Genomic DNA, 23,742 nt, shown 5'->3' on the forward strand with positions numbered 1-23,742 from the left:
GTCAGGAGAGAAAATGCAGCTTTAACACATGAAGCATAGACTTCTATACAACCAGAGGAGTCGCCCCTGGTGGTCAGGAGAGAGAATGCAGCTTAGACACATGAAGCATAGACTTCTATACAAGCAGATAAAATTAAACATGTCTCCTGTCTCTGCAGTCAGAAGGTCAGCCTGAAGGAGAGGGTCTTCTCGTCACCCCGGAGTTCAGTGACCAAAGGAAAAGGTTCCCCTCAGCACGGTGGGTGTTCAGTAAAGTTCTTTGAGCCGAATGAACAGAGAACCGTTTTCACTTCCTTCTTTCCTTCCCTACTTCCTATCACCCCCCCCCCCCCCCCGCCCCTCCCTGCAGTCGGCTCAGTCATCCCCGGAGGACTGGGGACCGTCCAGGCCCTGCGAGGTTCCCCCGGCGCTGAGCCCAATCCGGAGGAGAGTCCCAGTAAGGTTCCGAAGAGCTGGAGCTTCGGAGAACGGAGCAGAACCAGGCAGGCCTTCAGGATCCGAGGGGCGGCGGCGCGCCAGAACTCTGAAGGTAAGCGGGCCAGAACTGTCCGCGTACCTCACACCGGGACGCTGATGAGTGGATTCCTCTGAGGTGTGTCTCCTCTCTCCTCCTCTCCTCCTCTCCTCCTCTTCTTTCCTCTTCCTGCAGTGCTGATAGAGATGCAGGATGAAGAGTTCAGACAGAAGGGGTCCCCAGGTCAGCACACACACACATACACACACACATACACACACACACTAATGCACAGACTACTACACACTAAAAGACAATAATGCACACTAATATAAACTGTACTAGCATACACTAACACACAGTAACGACACTTTAACGCACACTAGAATACAGTAACACAGGCTAACACACACACACACACACTAATACACACTCACACTCACACACAGTAACACTCACTAATATACTCTAACACACGAATACACACACTATAAATCACACACGAATACACACACTCTTAAACACACACTAATACACACACACCTTTTGCTACCATGCAAAGTAAATTACAGAGTCATCTGCATACATTTGAATATTGGTATCAGGACTGATGGCAGATCATTAATATATAAAGGAAATGTGAATGGGCCCAGGACAGAGCCCTGTGGGACGCCTGTGGCCAGGTGGAGGGCAGGAGATTGATGGTTCTGAATTACCGATGGGTAGATACCGATGGGTAGATACAGATGGATAGATACCGATGGGTAGATACAGATGGATAGATACCGATGGGTAGATACAGATGGATAGATACCGATGGATAGATACCGATGGATAGATACAGATGGATAGATACAGATGGATAGATACCGATGGATAGATACAGATGGATAGATACAGATGGGTAGATACAGATGGATAGATACCGATGGATAGATACAGATGGGTAGATACAGATGGATAGATACAGATGGATAGATACAGATGGATAGATACCGATGGATAGATACAGATGGATAGATACCGATGGGTAGATACAGATGGGTAGATACAGATGGATAGATACAGATGGATATATACCGATGGATAGATACAGATGGGTAGATACAGATGGATAGATCAGAATCAGAATCAGAATCAGAATCAGAAACAGGTTTATTGCCAAAGAATGTTTTCACAAACAAACGAGGAATTTTTTTTGGTGGAAGGTGCAACATTTGGACATGACAAACAAACATCAACGCGACGGAAAGACAACAAATAATGTGAGAGTGTTTGGGTGTGTGCTTCAAGTGGTGTGTTTTAGTTAAAGTGCATGTTAAAGTGACGTGTGTGGAGGAGGAAGAAGGAGGAGAGGAGGAGGAGGGAGGGAGGGAGGAGGAGGAAGAGGAAGGAGGGAAGAAGGAGGAGAGGAAGGTGGAAGAAGAGGTGGTAGTCCTGGGGTGACAGTCAGTCAGTCCCGGGTCCATTCATGAGCCCGACCACGACGGAAAAAGCTTTGTTGTGGCGGGTGGACTTAGTCATGATGGATCAGCCTCCTCCCGAGGGAGGGACTCGAACAGGAGTGTCCAGGGTGGGAGGGTCGGCGACAATCTTTCTGGCCCGCTTCAGTGACCTGGAAGTGAACAGGACCTGGAGGAAGGCAGATTGCAGCCGATAACCCTCTCGGCCGAGCGGATGATGCTCTGCAGCCTGCGCTTGTCTTTGGCTGTGGCTGCAGGGTGCCAGACGGTGATGGAGGAGCAGATGATGGACTCAACGATGGCCGTGTAGAACTGTACCATCATCTTCCCTGGCAGGTTGAATTTCCTCAGCTGCCTCAGGAAGAACATCCTCTGCTGGGCCTTCTTGGAGATGGAGCCGATGTTCAGCTCCCACTTGAGGTCCTGGGTGATGATGGAGCCCAGGAAGCGGAAGGACTCCACAGCGTCGACGGGGGAGTCACACAGGATGAGAGGGGCGGGTGGGACTGCATTCCTCCTGAAATCCACAACCATCTCCACTGTCTTCAGAGCGTTGAGCTCCAGGTTGTTCTGGCTGCACCAGGTCACCAGGTGGTCAGTCTCCCACCTGTAGGCGGTCTCGTCCCCACCAGAGATGAGTCCAATGAGGGTGGTGTCATCCGCGAACTTTAGGAGCTTGACGGACTGGTGACTGGAGGTGCAGCTGTTGGTGTACAGGGAGAACAGCAGAGGGAGAGAACACAGCCTTGGGGGAACCCGTGCTGGTGGTCCGGGAGCCTGAGACGTGTTTCCTAGTCTCACGTGCTGCTTCCTGTCGGTCAGGAAGTCTGTGATCCACCTGCAGGTGGAGTCGGGCACGTGCAGCTGGGAGAGCTTGTCCTGCAGCAGGGACGGATGATCGTATTGAAGGCAGAGCTGAAGTCCACAAACAGGATCCTGGCGAGGTTCCTCGGGAGTCCAGATGCTGGAGGATGTAGTGAAGGGCCATGTTGACTGCATCGCCTGCAGACCTGTTGGCTCTGTAGGCGAACTGCAGGGGTCCAGGAGTGGGTCGGTGATGGTCTTGAGGTGTGACAGGACCAAGCGTTCAAAGGACTTCATGACCACAGAGGTCAGGCGATGGGCCTGTAGTCATTGAGTCCTGTGATCTTGGGTTTTTGGGGACGGGATGATGGTGGAGGCCTTGAAGCAGGCTGGAACGTGGCATGTCTCCAGGAGGTGTTGAAGATGTCGGTGAACACCGGAGACAGCTGGTCAGCACAGTGCTTCAGGGTGGAGGGGAGACGGAGTCCGGGCCCGCTGCTTTAGGGGTTCTGCTTTTAAACAGCCTGTTGACTCTCTCCAGGATGACGAGGCGTCGCTGAGTTGATGGAGGGTGCTCCAGAGGTGTGAGCCCCTCATGGGCTGGGGAGGGTGGGCTGATGGTCTGTGGCTTGTTGGTGGGGCTGTGGGGATTGTCTCAGGACTGCTCCATTGTCTTTCAAAGCGGCAGTAGAACTCATTTAGCTCGTCTGCCAGAAGCACATTGTTCATGGAGTGGGGTGATTTGGGCTTGTAGTTGGTGATCTGCCTGAGCCCTCTCCAGACAGAAGCAGAGTCGTTTGCTGAGAGCTGCTGTTGCAGTTTCTCAGAGTACAGTCGTTTAGCATCTCTCACCGCCTTGCTAAACCTGTATTTGGACTCTGTGTACAGGTCCTTGTCCCCACTCCTGAATGCCTGGTCCTTCTGCAGTCTTAGCTTCCTGAGCTCCGCTGTGAACCAGGGTTTGTCGTTGTTATAACTCACCCTGGAGCTGGATGGAATACAGCTGTCCTCACAGAAGCTGATGTAGGAAGTTACAGCCTCTGTGTACTCATCCAGGCTGTTGGTAGCAGTCCTGAAGACATCCCAGTCAGTACAGTCCAAGCACGCCTGTAGATCCTCCAGAGCCTCACTGGTCCACTTCTTGAACTCTCTCACCACAGGTTTGCAGAGCTTTAGTCTCTGCCTGTATGAGGGAATCAGATGAACCATGACGTGGTCAGAGTTTCCCAGTGCAGCTCGAGGGACGGCGTGATAGGCCCTGCTGATTGTTGTGTAGCAGTGGTCCAGAATGCTCTTCTCTCTGGTAGGCATTTAATTAACTGTCTATATTTAGGAGTTCGTGGCTGAGGTTTCCTTTGTTAAAATCCCAGTACAATAACTAAAGAGTCCGGGAAGGTCCGCTCCACACACGTATCTGTTCGGCGAGGGTCTGTTGTGCCTCGTTCACGTTCCCTCGGCATGTAAACTCCGCCAGGATGAATGAAGCGAACTCACGTGGGGAGTAGAAGGGTTTGCAGTGAATGATAAAGATTCCAGGTCCGGTAACAGTGCTGTAGAATCACCGTTACGTCGTTGCACCAGCCGTTGTTGAGGTAAAAGCAGATTCCTCCACCCTTTTTCCGGAGAGCTCCGTGACCCGGTCCGCTGAATAGCTGGAAGCCAGCGAGCTGGAGCGCAGAGTCTGGTATCGAGCCACTAAGCCATGATTCCGTGAAGCACAGAACGGAGGATGAGGAGAAGTCTCTGTCTCTCCCACCAGCAGCTGGAGTTCGTCCAGTTTGTTGCACAGTGAGCGGACGTTGGAGAAATATGCCCGCAGCGCTGTACGAGATCCCTGCTTCCGTGCATAAGCGCCCCTGAGCGCTTCCCTCTCCGCCGGCGTTTCACCGCGTGGCGGAAGGTGAGCACACCTTTACAAAATGTCCAGTAACTCCACAGAAGTTAAAAACGTTGGAAGTAAATCCGCTGGAGTTGTTCCCTGATGTTCAAGCATAGACTTCTATACAACCAGAGGAGTCGCCCTGGTGGTCAGGAGAGAGAATGCAGCCTAGACACATGAAGCATAGACTTATACAACCAGAGGAGTCGCTGGCGGTCAGGAGAGAAAATGCAAATATTACACATGAAGCATAGACTTCTATACAACCAGAGGAGTCGCCCCCTGGTGTTCAGGAGAGAGAATGCAGCTTAGACACATGAAGCATAGACTTCTATACAACCAGAGGAGTCGTTCCCATGTCAGGTCAGAGAAAATGCAGCTTTAACACATGAAGCATAGACTTCTATACAACCAGAGGAGTCGCCCCCTGGTGGTCAGGAGAGAGAATGCAGCTTAGACACATGAAGCATAGACTTCTATACAACCAGAGGAGCCCCCTGGCGGTCAGGAGAGAAAATGCAGCTTTAACACATGAAGCATAGACTTCTATACAACCAGAGGAGTCGCCCCTGGTGGTCAGGAGAGAGAATGCAGCTTAGACACATGAAGCATAGACTTCTATACAAGCAGATAAAATTAAACATGTCTCCTGTCTCTGCAGTCAGAAGGTCAGCCTGAAGGAGAGGGTCTTCGTCACCCCGGAGTTCAGTGACCAAAGGAAAAGGTTCCCCTCAGCACGGTGGGTGTTCAGTAAAGTTCTTTGAGCCGAATGAACAGAGAACCGTTTTCACTTCCTTCTTTCCTTCCCTACTTCCTATCACCTCCCCGCCCCTCCCTGCAGTCGGCTCAGTCATCCCCGGAGGACTGGGGACCGTCCAGGCCCTGCGAGGTTCCCCCGGCGCTGAGCCCAATCCGGAGGAGAGTCCCAGTAAGGTTCCGAAGAGCTGGAGCTTCGGAGAACGGAGCAGAACCAGGCAGGCCTTCAGGATCCGAGGGGCGGCGGCGCGCCAGAACTCTGAAGGTAAGCGGGCCAGAACTGTCCGCCGGTACCTCACACCGGGACGCTGATGAGTGGATTCCTCTGAGGTGTGTCTCCTCTCTCCTCCTCTCCTCCTCTCCTCCTCTTCTTTCCTCTTCCTGCAGTGCTGATAGAGATGCAGGATGAAGAGTTCAGACAGAAGGGGTCCCCAGGTCAGCACACACACACATACACACACACACACACACATACACACACACACTAATGCACAGACTACTACACACTAAAAGACAATAATGCACACTAATATAAACTGTACTAGCATACACTAACACACAGTAACGACACTTTAACGCACACTAGAATACAGTAACACAGGCTAACACACACACACACACACTAATACACACTCACACTCACACACAGTAACACTCACTAATATACTCTAACACACGAATACACACACTATAAATCACACACGAATACACACACTCTTAAACACACACTAATACACACACACCTTTTGCTACCATGCAAAGTAAATTACAGAGTCATCTGCATACATTTGAATATTGGTATCAGGACTGATGGCAGATCATTAATATATAAAGGAAATGTGAATGGGCCCAGGACAGAGCCCTGTGGGACGCCTGTGGCCAGGTGGAGGGCAGGAGATTGATGGTTCTGAATTACCGATGGGTAGATACCGATGGGTAGATACAGATGGATAGATACCGATGGGTAGATACAGATGGATAGATACCGATGGGTAGATACAGATGGATAGATACCGATGGATAGATACCGATGGATAGATACAGATGGATAGATACAGATGGATAGATACCGATGGATAGATACAGATGGATAGATACAGATGGGTAGATACAGATGGATAGATACCGATGGATAGATACAGATGGGTAGATACAGATGGATAGATACAGATGGATAGATACAGATGGATAGATACCGATGGATAGATACAGATGGATAGATACCGATGGGTAGATACAGATGGGTAGATACAGATGGATAGATACAGATGGATATATACCGATGGATAGATACAGATGGGTAGATACAGATGGATAGATCAGAATCAGAATCAGAATCAGAATCAGAAACAGGTTTATTGCCAAAGAATGTTTTCACAAACAAACGAGGAATTTTTTTTGGTGGAAGGTGCAACATTTGGACATGACAAACAAACAACAATCAACGCGACGGAAAGACAACAAATAATGTGAGAGTGTTTGGGTGTGTGCTTCAAGTGGTGTGTTTTAGTTAAAGTGCATGTTAAAGTGACGTGTGTGGAGGAGGGAAGAAGAAGGAGGAGGGAGGAGGAGTGGGAGGGAGAGGGAGGAGGAGGAAGAGGAAGGAGCGGGAAGAAGGAGGAGAGAGGAAGGTGGAAGAAGAGGTGGTAGTCCTGGGGGTGACAGTCAGTCAGTCCCGGGGTCCATTGATGAGCCCGACCGCCGACGGAAAGCTTTGTTGTGGCGGGTGGACTTAGTCATGATGGATCGCAGCCTCCTCCCGAGGAGGGACTCGAACAGGAGTGTCCAGGGTGGAGGGGTCGGCGACAATCTTTCTGGCCCGCTTCAGTGACCTGGAAGTGAACAGGACCTGGAGGGAAGGCAGATTGCAGCCGATAACCCTCTCGGCCGAGCGGATGATGCTCTGCAGCCTGCGCTTGTCTTTGGCTGTGGCTGCAGGGTGCCAGACGGTGATGGAGGAGCAGATGATGGACTCAACGATGGCCGTCCAGAATTGTACCATCATTCTCCTGGCAGGTTGAATTTCCTCAGCTGCCTCAGGAAGAACATCCTCTGCTGGGCCTTCTTGGAGATGGAGCCGATGTTCAGCTCCCACTTGAGGTCCTGGGTGATGATGGAGCCCAGGAAGCGGAAGGACTCCACAGCGTCGACGGGGGAGTCACACAGGATGAGAGGGCGGGTGGGGCTGCATTCCTCCTGAAATCCACAACCATCTCCACTGTCTTCAGAGCGTTGAGCTCCAGGTTGTTCTGGCTGCACCAGGTCACCAGGTGGTCAGTCTCCCACCTGTAGGCGGTCTCGTCCCCACCAGAGATGAGTCCAATGAGGTGGTGTCATCCGCGAACTTTAGGAGCTTGACGGACTGGTGACTGGAGGTGCAGCTGTTGGTGTACAGGGAGAACAGCAGAGGAGAGAACACAGCCTTGGGGAACCCGTGCTGGTGGTCCGGGAGCCTGAGACGTGTTTCCCCAGCCTCACGTGCTGCTTCCTGTCGGTCAGGAAGTCTGTGATCCACCTGCAGGTGGAGTCGGGCACGTGCAGCTGGGAGAGCTTGTCCTGCAGCAGGGACGGGATGATCGTATTGAAGGCAGAGCTGAAGTCCACAAACAGGATCCTGGGCGTAGGTTCCTCGGGAGTCCAGATGCTGGAGGATGTAGTGAAGGGCCATGTTGACTGCATCATCTGCAGACCTGTTGGCTCTGTAGGCGAACTGCAGGGGGTCCAGGAGTGGGTCGGTGATGGTCTTGAGGTGTGACAGGACCAAGCGTTCAAAGGACTTCATGACCACAGAGGTCAGGGCGATGGGCCTGTAGTCATTGAGTCCTGTGATCTTGGGTTTTTTGGGGACGGGGATGATGGTGGAGGCCTTGAAGCAGGCTGGAACGTGGCATGTCTCCAGGGAGGTGTTGAAGATGTCGGTGAACACCGGAGACAGCTGGTCAGCACAGTGCTTCAGGGTGGAGGGGAAGACGAGTCCGGGCCCGCTGCTTTATGGGGGTTCTGCTTTTAAACAGCCTGTTGACGGCCCTCTCCAGGATGACGAGGGGCGTCGCTGAGTTGATGGAGGGTGCTCCAGAGGTGTGAGCCCCTGATGGGCTGGGGGAGGGTGGGCTGATGGTCTGTGGCTTGTTGGTGGGGCTGTGGGGATTGTCTCAGGACTGCTCCATTGTCTTTCAAAGCGGCAGTAGAACTCATTTAGCCTGCCTGCCAGAAGCACAGTGTTCATGGAGTGGGGAGATTTGGGCTTGAAGTTGGTGATCTGCCTGAGCCCTCTCCAGACAGAAGCAGAGTCGTTTGCTGAGAGCTGCTGTTGCAGTTTCTCAGAGTACAGTCGTTTAGCATCTCTCACCGCCTTGCTAAACCTGTATTTGGACTCTGTGTACAGGTCCTTGTCCCCACTCCTGAATGCCTGGTCCTTCTGCAGTCTTAGCTTCCTGAGCTCCGCTGTGAACCAGGGTTTGTCGTTGTTATAACTCACCCTGGAGCTGGATGGAATACAGCTGTCCTCACAGAAGCTGATGTGGAAGTTACAGCCTCTGTGTACTCATCCAGGCTGTTGGTAGCAGTCCTGAAGACATCCCAGTCAGTACAGTCCAAGCACGCCTGTAGATCCTCCAGAGCCTCACTGGTCCACTTCTTGAACTTCCTCACCACAGGTTTGCAGAGCTTTAGTCTCTGCCTGTATGAGGGAATCAGATGAACCATGACGTGGTCAGAGTTTCCCAGTGCAGCTCGAGGACGGCGTGATAGGCCCTGCTGATTGTTGTGTAGCAGTGGTCCAGAATGCTCTTCTCTGGTAGGGCATTTAATTAACTGTCTATATTTAGGAGTTCGTGGCTGAGGTTTCCTTTGTTAAAATCCCAGTACAATAACTAAAGAGTCCGGAAGGTCCGCCCACACACCGTATCTGTTCGCGAGGGTCTGTTGTGCCTCGCTCACGTTCCCCTGCGGCATGTAAACTCCGCCAGGATGAATGAAGCGAACTCACGGGGAGTAGAAGGGTTTGCAGTGAATGATAAAGATTCCAGGTCCGCGAACAGTGCTGTAGAATCACCGTTACGTCGTTGCACCAGCCGTTGTTGAGGTAAAAGCAGATTCCTCCACCTTTTTTTTCCGGAGAGCTCCGTGACCCGTCCGCCGGAACAGCTGGAAGCCAGCGAGCTGGAGCGCAGAGTCTGGTATCGAGCCACTAAGCCATGATTCCGTGAAGCACAGAACGGAGGATGAGGAGAAGTCTCTGTCTCTCCCACCAGCAGCTGGAGTTCGCCCAGTTTGTTGCACAGTGAGCGGACGTTGAGAAATATGCCCGCAGCGCTGTACGAGATCCCGCTTCCGTAGCCGCATAAGCGCCCCTGAGCGCTTTCCTCTCCGCGGCGTTTCACCGCGTGGCGAAGGTGAGCACACCTTTTACAAAAATGTCCAGTAACTCCACAGAAGTTAAAAACGTTGGAAGTAAATCCGCTGGAGTTGTTCCCCTGATGTTCAAGAGCTCTTCTCTGGTGAAAGAGCTCTGGGAATCCCAGCAGAAAACAGTATTTAAAACGAACACAACAAAAAACATCGCGCACCAACACACCGAGGCGACCGTCCGCGGCGCCATCAGGTAAATATACAGATCGATAGATACAGATGGGTAGATACAGATGGATAGATACCGATGGATAGATACAGATGGGTAGATACAGATGGATAGATACAGATGGATATATACCGATGGATAGATACAGATGGGTAGATACAGATGGATAGATACAGATGGATAGATACAGATGGGTAGATACAGATGGATAGATTCTGATGGGTAGATACAGATGGGTAGATACAGATGGATAGATTCCGATGGATAGATACAGATGGGTAGATACAGATGGATAGATTCCGATGGATAGATACAGATGGGTAGATACAGATGGATAGATACCGATGGGTAGATACAGATGGGTAGATACAGATGGGTAGATACAGATGGATAGATACCGATGGATAGATACCGATGGGTAGATACAGATGGGTAGATACAGATGGATAGATACCGATGGATAGATACAGAAGGGTAGATACAGATGGGTAGATACCGATGGGTAGATACAGATGGGTAGATACCGATGGATAGATACCGATGGGTAGATACCGATGGATAGATACAGATGGGTAGATACAGATGGATAGATACAGATGGATAGATACAGATGGATAGATACCGATGGATAGATACAGATGGGTATATACAGATGGATAGATACAGATGGGTAGATACAGATGGGTAGATACAGATGGGTAGATACCGATGGATAGATACAGATGGGTAGATACAGATGGATAGATACAGATGGGTAGATACAGATGGGTAGATAGAGATGGGTAGATACCGATGGATAGATACAGATGGATAGATACAGATGGGTAGATAGAGATGGATAGATACAGATGGGTAGATACCGATGGGTAGATACAGATGGGTAGATACAGATGGGTAGATACAGATGGGTAGATACCGATGGGTAGATACAGATGGATAGATACCGATGGATAGATACAGATGGGTAGATACAGATGGATAGATACAGATGGGTAGATACAGATGGATAGATACAGATGGGTAGATACAGATGGGTAGATACAGATGGATAGATACAGATGGATAGATACAGATGGATAGATACAGATGGGTAGATACAGATGGATAGATACCGATGGATAGATACAGATGGGTAGATACAGATGGATAGATACCGATGGATAGATACAGATGGATAGATACAGATGGATAGATACAGATGGGTAGATACCAGTGGCAGGCCGTCAGGGCCAGCAAGGCCTTCTCTGCTGGCCTAAACATCATCAGAATATATATTTTTTTCTAAATATATTTTCCCACAAATATGTATTCAATTATTTCCCAGAGAAAGAGTTATTTTCTTAATTTCATAGCGTTCCTCTTGGTTGCGCTGCTGCCAGCGCCAGGTTGAGATTTGGAGGGCTGGTCTTTATGTTAGATATTTTATCCAATCATATTCAGCCATCGTGTGTTGCCAGGAGGCTAAAATCTGCCCTTAGGCTTTCAGAATCAACATTGCGGGCGCTGGTAGCTTAAAGCGAATGGGAATGAAAATTTTGTGTCAACCAATCAGCTTCAGAGTTGGCTCCTGAAGGCCAGCTAGCTGGCCCCGGAACCGGCACAGGAACAGCTCGCAGGCGGAGGGCGTGCGCGTCTTTTGATTGGATTACCAATATTGAGAGGCGGGGCCTATGGGCAGGTATATGCAAAACCTCAGAACTAGGAAACTGAATTTAATAAACAAATTAATTTGCGTACTACTAAGCTGTTTTTTCAACCCAAAATGGCGGAAGGAGGAGAAGATATCGATTTGGTCGAGGATATAATTATAACGGCATTCTCAAGACGAACTTTAAGACCGACGCCGACGCTATAAAGCCCGTCACAGGCGGGACAGGGGCTCGCTCGCCACTTTCAAAGTTCCAACTACGAGCGCTACCAACGGCTCACAGGCTCCGAGAAGCTCTGCACACTGGACTGCTGGGAATGCCTATTATTTGCAAGTGATCGCTTGGTGTTTGGAGCCACACTGGCTTTGCAAACTTGAGTTGTCTAACCGAGGCAGCAACGAGACACCAAAGTACGGCTCGGCACTTACAAGCATCGGTGCTTTGAAAAGTTTTGGGGACACGGAGCGGATCGACAGAACAACGAACAAGCGGCAGGGTAACCGATCTGCACAATGAAAAGGTGAAGAACAAGAGGGACATATTGAAAAGACTCATTAATTGTGTCATGTGTTTGGGTAAACAGGAACTTTCATCTTCATCATCACGGTGAAACTGCTCTGGTGACAATGCGCTGTTTAGTGAACACACTGGAAAAAAAAGTCTGACTTAAAGCTCAAAGTTTGTGGACCAGAAATGGATAGAAGAAGAATATTAATATAACTCTGTTGCACTCCACTATGTTCTTGCCTATTAGTTGAACTGTATTGTACTCTTCCCCTGCAATTCTCTGAATAAAGATGTCAATTTCAAGGTGACGCAATGCCTGGTTATCCTGCGTCTCTGTCTAACTGTATCGTGTCTAGAGCCATGGCATCATAATGATGTAATAAGAGGTGGATTAATTCGGGTGGGACTGTGTAGGACCTCACTGAAGGCCCAGGCCCCAGGCCCAAGGCACGCCACTGGTAGATACAGATGGATAGATACCGATGGGTAGATACCGATGGGTAGATACAGATGGATAGATACCGATGGGTAGATACCGATGGACAGATACAGATGGGTAGATACCGATGGATAGATACAGATGGATAGATACCGATGGATAGATACCGATGGGTAGATACCGATGGACAGATACCGATGGGTAGATACCGATGGGTAGATACCGATGGATAGATACCGATGGATAGATACAGATGGATAGATACAGATGGATAGATACCGATGGACAGATACCGATGGGTAGATACCGATGGACAGATACCGATGGGTAGATACCGATGGGTAGATACCGATGGATAGATACAGATGGATAGATACAGATGGATAGATACCGATGGATAGATACAGATGGATAGATACCGATGGATAGATACCGATGGGTAGATACCGATGGACAGATACCGATGGATAGATACAGATGGATAGATACAGATGGATAGATACCGATGGACAGATACCGATGGATAGATACCGATGGATAGATACAGATGGATAGATACCGATGGATAGATACAGATGGATAGATACCGATGGATAGATACCGATGGGTAGATACCGATGGACAGATACCGATGGGTAGATACCGATGGGTAGATACCGATGGATAGATACCGATGGATAGATACAGATGGATAGATACAGATGGATAGATACCGATGGACAGATACCGATGGGTAGATACCGATGGACAGATACCGATGGGTAGATACCGATGGGTAGATACCGATGGATAGATACAGATGGATAGATACAGATGGATAGATACCGATGGATAGATACAGATGGATAGATACCGATGGATAGATACCGATGGGTAGATACCGATGGACAGATACCGATGGGTAGATACCGATGGATAGATACAGATGGATAGATACAGATGGATAGATACCGATGGGTAGATACCGATGGATAGATACCGATGGATAGATACAGATGGATAGATACCGATGGGTAGATACCGATGGACAGATACCGATGGGTAGATACAGATGGATAGATACCGATGGATAGATACCGATGGATAGATACCGATGGGTAGATACCGATGGACAGATACCGATGGGTAGATACCGATGGATAGATACCGATGGATAGATACAGATGGATAGATACCGATGGATAGATACCGATGGATAGATACAGATGGATAGATACAGATGGATAGATACAGATGGGTAGATACAGATGATGATGATGTCGATGATGACGACGATGACGATGGCGATGATGACGATGGTGATGATGCTGATGATGATGATGACGATGATGATGATGTCATCTTTTCAGACACCAGCCTGCCGGGAGAAGACATGGCCGACGACAACAAGAGCTGCCACTGTGAGTTCGTCCCCCAGGATCTGACCCCGGGGATGAAGGTCACCATCAGAGCCATCTGGTATGAACCGGTCATCAGTTATTTATTCATCTGTTTCTTTATCTTTGCGTCATTCATCACTTTACTCTCTGTTTATTTTACTGTCATTATGCACTTTGAACTGATTCTGCTTTTCATTCACGTTATTATTTATTCATTTTTTATTTGTGCTCACCCCCAGGGTCAAAGGTCACCGTCAACAGTTAGTCTGACCTTCAGTTAGCTTCAAGACCTTCTTCTTTTTCCTATATATATAAATACATATATGAATAAATAAATACATATATATTTCTCTCTATATATATTTACACATATATTTATATATAAATGTATAAATATATATGAATGAATGAATAAATAAATAAATATTTATATATAAATTGATATATATACATAAATACTGTACATATATTATGTATAAATCTATATATTTATATACATTTATATATACATATATGTATATATAAATATATTTATATATATTTTGGTATATTTATACATATATTTCTACATATATATTTTGTTGTTGGCGTCTTTCCTACAGACAAGTGTTGTTTATTCCTCTCATAGCTCCTCTCCTGTTTGTTATTTCAAGTTAAAGTTCTGTGAATATAATTCATAGACCAAACAACAATCATGCAGTTTGTCTCTGGGTCTGTGTGACCTGGTTTGGACTCGCCAAGACTTTATCCAACCTGTCAATCACCTTAAGCTCCGCCCCTAAAGCGTCCCCTGCTTTATGGTCTGTGTGACTCTAAATGACCATAAAGTATAAATGATGACATCATGCTGTATAGAAGAAGACTAGAAACTAGAGACTGAGACATAAACTCATGTTTACAATGTTTACTGAGGGAATACATCAAGAGAAGTAGTCACTATATAGACTTCTATACAACCAGAGGAGCCCCCTGGTGGTCAGGAGAGAGAATGCAGCTTTAACACATGAAGCATAGACTTCTATACAACCAGAGGAGTCGCCCCCTGGTGGTCAGCAGAGAGGATGCAGGTTTTAAGACACTTCAGCTGGACTACATCAGTACTGTTGATGCCTGAGACCACATCAGCTCCTTCAGAGGTTGACGGTGACAGCTGACTTCCTGTTCCCTCTCTCTCCCGCTCTCTCTCTCTCTCTCTCACTCAGTTTAATGCGCTTCATGGTGTCCAAGAGGAAGTTTAAAGAGAGTCTTCGTCCCTATGATGTCATGGATGTGATCGAACAGTATTCAGCCGGACACTTGGACATGCTCGCCCGCATCAAGAACCTCCAGTCGAGGTGAGACCTCTGACCCCTCCAGTGAATACTTAAAGGGCCTTAAAAGATGTATCATTGGGAGAAAGCTGCTCAAGTTATTTCATCTAGTTTATCAGACCAGTGTTTTCTTCAGAGTATATCCTTTCACGGTGTGAGGTCACGGTGTGAGGTCACGGTGGGAGGTCACGGTGGGAGGTCACTGTGTGAGGTCACTGTGTGAGGTCACTGTGTGAGGTCACGGTGTGAGGTCACTGTGTGAGGTCACGGTGTGAGGTCACTGTGTGAGGTCACTGTGTGAGGTCACGGTGTGAGGTCACTGTGTGAGGTCACTGTGAGGTCACTGTGTGAGGTCACGGTGTGAGGTCACTGTGTGAGGTCACTGTGTGAGGTCACGGTGTGAGGTCACGGTGGGAGGTCACTGTGTGAGGTCACTGTGAGGTCACGGTGTGAGGTCACGGTGTGAGGTCACACAGTGAGGTCACTGTGTGAGGTCACTGTGTGAGGTCACGGTGGGAGGTCACTGTGTGAGGTCACGGTGTGAGGTCACTGTGTGAGGTCACGGTGTGAGGTCACTGTGTGAGGTCACTGTGAGGTCACTGTGTGAGGTCACTGTGAGGTCACTGTGTGAGGTCACTGTGTGAGGTCACTGTGTGAGGTCACTGTGTGAGGTCACGGTGTGAGGTCACTGTGTGAGGTCACTGTGTGAGGTCACGGTGTGAGGTCACTGTGTGAGGTCACGGTGTGAGGTCACTGTGTGAGGTCACTGTGAGGTCACTGTGTGAGGTCACTGTGAGGTCACTGTGTGAGGTCACTGTGAGGTCACTGTGTGAGGTCACTGTGTGAGGTCACTGTGTGAGGTCACTGTGTGAGGTCACGGTGGGAGGTCACTGTGTGAGGTCACTGTGTGAGGTCACGGTGTGAGGTCACGGTGGGAGGTCACTGTGTGAGGTCACGGTGTGAGGTCACTGTGTGAGGTCACGGTGGGAGGTCACGGTGGGAGGTCACTGTGGGAGGTCACTGTGTGAGGTCACGGTGTGAGGTCACGGTGGGAGGTCACTCTGAGGTCTGTGCTGTCTCCTGATTGGCAGGGTGGATCAGATCGTCGGCAGAGGGACACCAATCGCAGACAAGGACCGTCCCAAAACGACCAATGAGGAGCTTCCCGAGGATCCGAGCATGATGGGATGGCTGGGGAAGGTGGAGAAGCAGGCAAGCAAAGGGCCAACCAGTCCGGGTCACCAAAAAGCCCCTCGAGTTCTGGCTGGTTCTCTAACCCATCGGTCCTCTGACGGTCTCGTTCCTCAGGTCGTATCCATGGAGAGAAAGTTGGACTTCCTGGTGAACATCTACATCCAGCGAATGGGAATCCCGCAGAGCGAGACCGACGCCTACTTCGGCTCCAAGGAGCCAGACCCGGCCCCGCCCTACCACAGCCCGGTGGACCAACTGGAGAAGAGCCACTCCATCTCCAAGATCCCTCAGTCAGTGTCCACGACTACTGGGACACCTCAGAAGCAGCTGGTAGCTCGTTGGTTTCCACCTGTATTTTGCTCATGCGTTGTTTTCCTGTTGCAGGCTGTTGCCTGGAGACCACGTCGAGAAGAGCCGCGTGGGGACCAAGATGGTCCGCTCCAGCAGCTCCACCGGACACAGGAATGCCCCCACCTCCTGGCAGCCAATCAGCTCCCAGCTCCACCAGCAGGCCCCGCCCCCTGCCTCTCCCCACCGCAGCCACACTCCGAGCCCGGTCGGGGACGGGTCACTGGTTCGACTCCCACCTCCTCCGGCCGGAGAGAGACACGGCGGGAACCGATCGAAGCGCCACAGCACCGGAGACCGAGGGGCGGCAGAGAGACCAGAGAGGGGGAGGAGGAGGAGGAGGAGGAGGAGGAGGAGGAGGAGCAGGAGAGGAGGTGAAGCCGGACAGCGACGCCTCCATCCCGTCTGTGGACCACGAGGAGCCGGTGCGCTCCTTTAGCGGCTTCTCCATCTCCAAGTCCAGAGAGAAACTGGACTTCCTCAACAATGGCTTCGACTCTTCCAGTACCCTGGGAGTCCACGGAGGAGGAGGAGGAGGAGGAGGAGGAGGAGAGAGGAGCAGCAGCAGGAGGAGGAGGAGCAGCAGCAGGAGGAGGAGGAGGAGGAGGAGCAGCAGGAGGAGGAGGAGGAGGAGGAGCAGCAGCAGGAGGAGGCAGCAGGAGGAGGAGGAGGAGGAGGAGCAGCAGCAGGAGGAGGAGGAGGAGCAGCAGCAGGAGGAGGAGCAGCAGGAGGAGCAGCAGGAGGAGGAGGAGGAGGAGGAGCAGCAGGAGGAGGAGCAGCAGCAGGAGGAGGAGGAGGAGCAGCAGCAGGAGGAGGAGCAGCAGGAGGAGGAGCAGCAGGAGGAGGAGGAGGAGGAGGAGGAGCAGCAGCAGGAGGAGGAGCAGCAGGAGGAGGAGGAGCAGGAGGTGGAGGAGCAGGAGGAGCCGCTGCAGAATCCCGGCCATACATCGCAGAGGGGGAGTCTGACTCTGACTCGGAGCTCTTCGCTCCCTCGCCGCACTCGGACCGGGCCAAAGCCAAGTAGAGTCCGAGGTAAACCGGACCAGAACCAGCAGAACAACTCAAGTGATGACAAACGAAAACTATAAGAAACTGATTACACACCAGCTGAGTCTCAAGAGTGAAGCATCATGGGAACTGTGAGCGACACAATTTACCAGGTGTCACGCTGGTTTTATTCATGTGAATGTTTTAACCTGAACAGCAAAACTTTGTTCTCACGGTCACTGGTTGGTTGACTGGTTGGTTCACTGATTGGTTCACTGGTTGGTTCACTGGTTGGTTGACTGGTTGGTTCACTGATTGGTTCACTGATTGGTTCACTGGTTGGTTCACTGGTTGGTTCACTGATTGGTTCACTGATTGGTTGACTGGTTGGTTCACTGATTGGTTGACTGGTTGGTTCACTGGTTGGTTCACTGGTTGGTTCACTGGTTGGTTCACTGGTTGGTTCACTGATTGGTTCACTGATTGGTTCACTGGTTGGTTCACTGGTTGGTTCACTGATTGGTTCACTGATTGGTTCACTGATTGGATGTTTTCTTTTACTCGTGGTATATTTCAATCTAGCCAACGTCCATGTTCGATAATCAAAAAAATTAGTTCTCGAACATTCGTGGCCAGATCTCTCGCACGTCGACCGTCTGTACGATCAGAAACCGATAATCATCCCGTGTGATTAGTAAGCACATTCATTAATAACTCCCAACAGGTTTTTAATCCAGCGACAGGAATGTAAACGATTAAATACTGAGAGTTTTTTTATCGCAGAACCCTTTCAGGAAGCCAAAATAGGACAAACCCGCCAAAATAAGAGTCTCTTGCCGCCTTCTGGAAGAAGTTTCTGACCAGCAGTGGAGCTGAAAACCCAAACGTTTGTCCTGAAGGCTGGCCCGAGAACCTTAAAGTATTCATTATTTAAATGGTCTGTTATTAATCGTCTGTGCGCCGTCACTCTGGTCACCGAGCGTGTGAACAACGTCGTAGAAGTTATTGTTTTTCATATGAGACATTTCGTTTCTAAGAAAAAAATTCTTTCTGCAGAACGTTGTCCGTTTGATTGTATTTCAATATTAATTAAAAACATTTAACCACAAAAAATATCATTGGTCTTTTGTTATCCTTCAACAGTTAGTTAGTCTCAGGTAACCGATATCAGTACAAGACCGGATAAGACCGGTTCTACCAAGTGAAGCAGATGCAGAATTGTCTTAAAACCAGCTGACCACCAGGGGGCGACTACTCTGGTTGTATAGAAATCTATACTCCATGTGTTAAAGCTGCATTCTCTCCTGACCACCAGGGGGCGACTTCTCTGGTTGTATAGAAGTCTATTCTTCATGTGTTAAAGCTGCATTCTCTCCTGACCACCAGGGGGCGACTCCTCTGGTTGTATAGAAGTCTATGCTTCATGTGTTAAATCTGAATTCTCTCTCCTGACCACCAGGGGACTCCTCTGGTTGTATAGAAGTCTATTCTTCATGTGTTAAAACTGCATTCTCTCCTGACCACCAGGGGGCGACTCCTCTGGTTGTATAGAAGTCTATGCTTCATGTGTTAAAGCTGCATTATCTCCTGACCACCAGGAGGCTCCTCTGGTTGTATAGAAGTCTATTATTCATGTGTTAAAGCTGCATTCTCTCCTGACCACCAGGGGGCGACTCTGGTTGTATAGAAGTCTATGCTTCATGTGTTAAAGCTGCATTCTCTCTCCTGACCACCAGGGGGCGACTCCTCTGGTTGTATAGAAGTCTATATAGTGACTACTTCTCTCTTGATGTAGTCCCTCAGTAAACATGAGTTTATGTTTCAAGTCTTCGATAGTCAACAAACCAACGGGGGACATCTTGCGTTTTATTTTAACTTTTTCCGACATTCTCTTACAAGCGATTCTTTACAATACACCACACCATTTTTTTAATGTTCACAAAATACTATGATTCCTTTACATTTCTATGATTTAAGGCCCACTGTACTGACATGTTCGCCTGTAGAAGCAACTACGGACGCGTTTTATTGAATACAGATCGATACTTTATTTAAAACTTGTTAAATGAACAAAACTGGAAGAGATTTACACGGAGACGAAGTGGACGAGTCACGGAGGAGAAAACGGCTTCACGGCGGCCATCTTGGTTCACTTCTTCTTCTTGAACCTGACAGAAGGGAGGACGCCATTTTATATTTGGTTTTCCAATCAATGTGGGACTATAGATGTACAATAATAATAAAAAGACCACGAAATTAAACGTATTTGTCTTTTCACAGTTATACAGACGTTTCTTATTCACTTTTGCTCTGAGGAAAATGTTTTGTGGGACTCACCTGGAGCCACCAGGACGCTTTCTGTCGATACCGAGACGCTTCCTGTCTTCGAAGGACGGCCTGCAAGCAGAGAGAGAGACAGGTGAGACGGGTGGAGAGACAGACGGCTATGCAGACATCGGAAATGTTTTCGATACGGCTCAAAGCGCTGCATCAGGAATGAAGTACGCGTCATCAACGCAACGGAAACCAAGATGGCGACGACCAACAGGACCAGTTACAGGCTTCAAAACAAGACAAGTAGGAAGACAGACAGGTGGGCGTGCAGACAGACAGGTGGGCGTGCAGACAGACAGGTGGGCGTGCAGACAGACAGGTGGGCGTGCAGACAGACAGTGCAGACAGACAGGTGGACGTGCAGACAGACAGATGGGCGTGCAGACAGACAGGTAGGTGTGCAGACAGACAGGTGGGCGTGCAGACAAACAGGTAGGCGTGCAGACAGACAGGTGGGCGTGCAGACAGACAGGTGGGCGTGCAGACAGACAGGTAGGCGTGCAGACAGACAGGTGGGCGTGCAGACAGACAGGTGGGCGTGCAGACAGACAGGTGGGCGTGCAGACAGACAGGTGGGCGTGCAGACAGACAGGTGGGCGTGCAGACAGACAGGTGGGCGTGCAGACAGACAGGTGGGCGTGCAGACAGACAGACAGGTGGGCGTGCAGACAGACAGGTGGGCGTGCAGACAGACAGGTGGGCGTGCAGACAGACAGGTGGGCGTGCAGACTCACCCGGCTCTGTAGTGCTTCAGGGCCTTGGTGCTGGTGTTCGTCAGCTCTTTGTCAAACACAGACTTCTTTCCTCCAGATTTAGAAACCACGGCTGCAGAGACAGTTCAGTTAGGACCGAGTGTGTATTTATACTGCTGAGGTAGTATATGTGTGTATTTTAAAGTACTGATGAGTATATATACACTACCGTTCAAAAGTTTGGGATCACCCAGACAATTTCGTGTCTTCCATGAAAAATCACACTTTTATTTATCAAATGAATATAAAATATAGTCAAGACATTGACAAGGTTAGAAATAATGATTAATATTTGAAGTATTAATTTTGTTCTTCAAACTTCAAGCTCAAAGGAAGGCCAGTTGTATCGCTTATATCACCAGCATAACTGTTTTCAGCTGTGCTAACATAATTGCACAAGGGTTTTCTAATCAGACATTAGTCTTCTAAGGCGATGATCAAACACAATGTACCATTAGAACACTGGAGTGATCGTTGATGGAAATGGGCCTCTATACACCTCTGGAGATATTTCATTAGAAACCAGACGTTTCACCTAGAATAGTCATTTACCACATTAACAATGTATAGAGTGTATTTTTGATTAATGTTATCTTTATTGAAAAAAACAGTGCTTTACTTTGAAAAATAAAGACATTTCTAAGTGATCCCAAACTTTTGAACGGGAGTGTATATATATAAAATATATAACATATAAAAAATATATATATATACGCGTGTGTATTTTAAAGTACTGAGTATATATATATATATTTATGTGTGTGTATTTTAAAGTACTGATGAGTAAATATTTGTATATATAAATAATATATATATATAAATTAAATATATAAAATAAATATATAAAATAAATATATAAAAAATATTTAAAAAATCAAATATATGCGTGTATTTTAAAGTACTGATGTGTATATGTGTGTATTTTAAAGTACTAAAGCACTGATGTATATGTGTGTTTTTAGTAATGTGTGTATTTTAAAGTACTGATGTGTATACGTGTGTATTTTAAAGTACTGATGTGTATACGTGTGTATTTTAAAGTACTGATGTGTATATATGTGTATTTTAAAGTACTGATGTGTATACGTGTGTATTTTAAAGTACTGATGTGTATATGTGTGTATTTTAAAGTACTGATGTATACGTGTATTTTAAAGCACTGATGTGTATACGTGTGTATTTTAAAGTACTGATGTGTATACGTGTGTATTTTAAAGTACTGATGTGTATATGAGTGTATTTTAAAGTACTGATGTGTATATGTGTGTATTTTAAAGTACTGATGTGTATATGTGTGTATTTTAAAGTACTGATGTGTATATGTGTGTATTTTAAAGTACTGATGTGTATATGTGTATTTTAAAGTACTGATGTGTATATGTGTGTATTTACTGATGTATACGAGTGTATTTTAAAGTACTGATGTGTATATGTGTGTATTTTAAAGTACTGATGTGTATATCAGACCTTTGGTGGGCATCTCTTCCTGCATATCTCGCCTCTTGGGGCGCACTGAGAGACAACAAAGATCATCTATACACTACCGCCTGTGTATTTAAAAACAAGGTTCTGAATGTTTCTCACATCGTGATATTCGTAGTATTTATATATTATTTACCGTGAGCTCCTTCTTCTTCCCCATGTTCACGAACTTCTCCCTCTTCTTCTTCCCCCGCAGAGCGAGATCGAACTCCTGCAGAGCCTTCGACACTGAGAGGGGGGGGGGGCAGTGAGTACTACAGTGAGTACTACAGTGTGTACTGGTACTCACCGCGGTTCTGTTTCCTCTCCTGTTGCGTCTGGAACCAAACGCGAGATTGGTCGGAGTCGGAGGAGCCGTTGAGACGCTTCTGAGCCACACTCAACTACACACACACACACACACACACACACACACACACACACACACACACACACACACACAGAAAATATGACAAAAACATCATTAACATCATTAGAATTGTGTACATGTGTGTACAGGTGTGTATGTGTAGAGGTGTGTACATGTGTGTATGTGTACAGGTGTGTATGTGTAGAGGTGTGTATGTGTACATGTGTGTATGTGTACAGGTGTGTATGTGTAGAGGTGTGTGTAGGTGTGTGTAGGTGTGTAGTGTGTATGTGTTGTGTATGTGTAGAGGTGTGTGTGTAGGTGTGTAGGTGTGTATGTAGAGGTGTGTATGTAGAGGTGTGTATGTAGGTGTGTGTGTGTGTAGGTGTGTGTAGGTGTGTATGTGTAGGTGTGTGTATGTGTAGGTGTGTGTATGTGTAGAGGTGTGTATGTGTACAGGTGTGTATGTGTACAGGTGTGTATGTGTAGAGGTGTGTATGTGTACAGGTGTGTATGTGTAGAGGTGTGTGTAGAGGTGTGTATGTGTAGAGGTGTGTATGTGTAGAGGTGTGTATGTGTAGAGGTGTGTAGAGGTGTGTATGTGTAGAGGTGTGTATGTGTAGAGGTGTGTGTAGGTGTGAGGTAGAGGTGTATGTGTAGGTGTGTATGTGTAGAGGTGTGTATGTGTAGGTGTGTGTATGTGTACAGGTGTGTATGTGTACAGGTGTGTATGTGTAGAGGTGTGTATGTACATGTGTATGTGTGTATGTGTACAGTGTGTATGTGTACATGTGTATGTACAGGTGTGTATGTACAGGTGTGTATGTGTGTATGTGTACAGGTGTGTATGTGTACAGGTGTGTATGTGTAGGTGTGTGTATGTGTAGAGGTGTGTATGTGTAGAGGTGTGTATGTGTAGGTGTGTGTATGTGTAGAGGTGTGTATGTGTAGGTGTGTGTATGTGTACAGGTGTGTATGTGTAGAGGTGTGTGTATGTGTAGAGGTGTGTATGTGTAGAGGTGTGTATGTGTGTGTAGGTGTGTGTATGTGTGTGTATGTGTAGAGGTGTGTATGTGT

General features: G+C 48.0%; 1 protein-coding gene and 1 long non-coding RNA gene across 2 annotated transcripts in view; one reads left to right on the top strand and one right to left on the bottom strand.

Annotated features, from left to right (window-relative positions):
* The window catches only part of LOC130209066 (potassium voltage-gated channel subfamily KQT member 2), a 28,328-nt gene extending 9,465 nt beyond the window's left edge, over positions 1-18,863 (top strand). The window contains 10 exon segments of the mRNA XM_056438603.1: positions 159-238; positions 350-529; positions 650-697; positions 13,880-13,988; positions 15,112-15,243; positions 16,311-16,431; positions 16,528-16,703; positions 16,798-17,143; positions 17,145-17,265; positions 17,679-18,863. Of these exon segments, the coding sequence (XP_056294578.1) occupies positions 159-238; positions 350-529; positions 650-697; positions 13,880-13,988; positions 15,112-15,243; positions 16,311-16,431; positions 16,528-16,703; positions 16,798-17,143; positions 17,145-17,265; positions 17,679-17,785 (1,420 nt within the window). The 3' untranslated portion in view covers positions 17,786-18,863.
* Positions 18,864-19,601: 738 nt separating this feature from the next.
* LOC130207749 (uncharacterized) lies at positions 19,602-22,324 on the bottom strand. Its single transcript, XR_008834330.1, has 4 exons — positions 22,302-22,324; positions 20,817-20,907; positions 20,086-20,145; positions 19,602-19,916 (listed from the first exon to the last, which is right to left on the bottom strand). It is a non-coding gene; the product is annotated as an uncharacterized LOC130207749 (long non-coding RNA).
* Positions 22,325-23,742: the final 1,418 nt, after the last annotated feature.

The sequence above is a fragment of the Pseudoliparis swirei genome, chromosome 18 (assembly GCF_029220125.1).
Source record: "Pseudoliparis swirei isolate HS2019 ecotype Mariana Trench chromosome 18, NWPU_hadal_v1, whole genome shotgun sequence".
In the NCBI taxonomy this organism is placed as follows: Eukaryota; Metazoa; Chordata; class Actinopteri; order Perciformes; family Liparidae; genus Pseudoliparis; species Pseudoliparis swirei.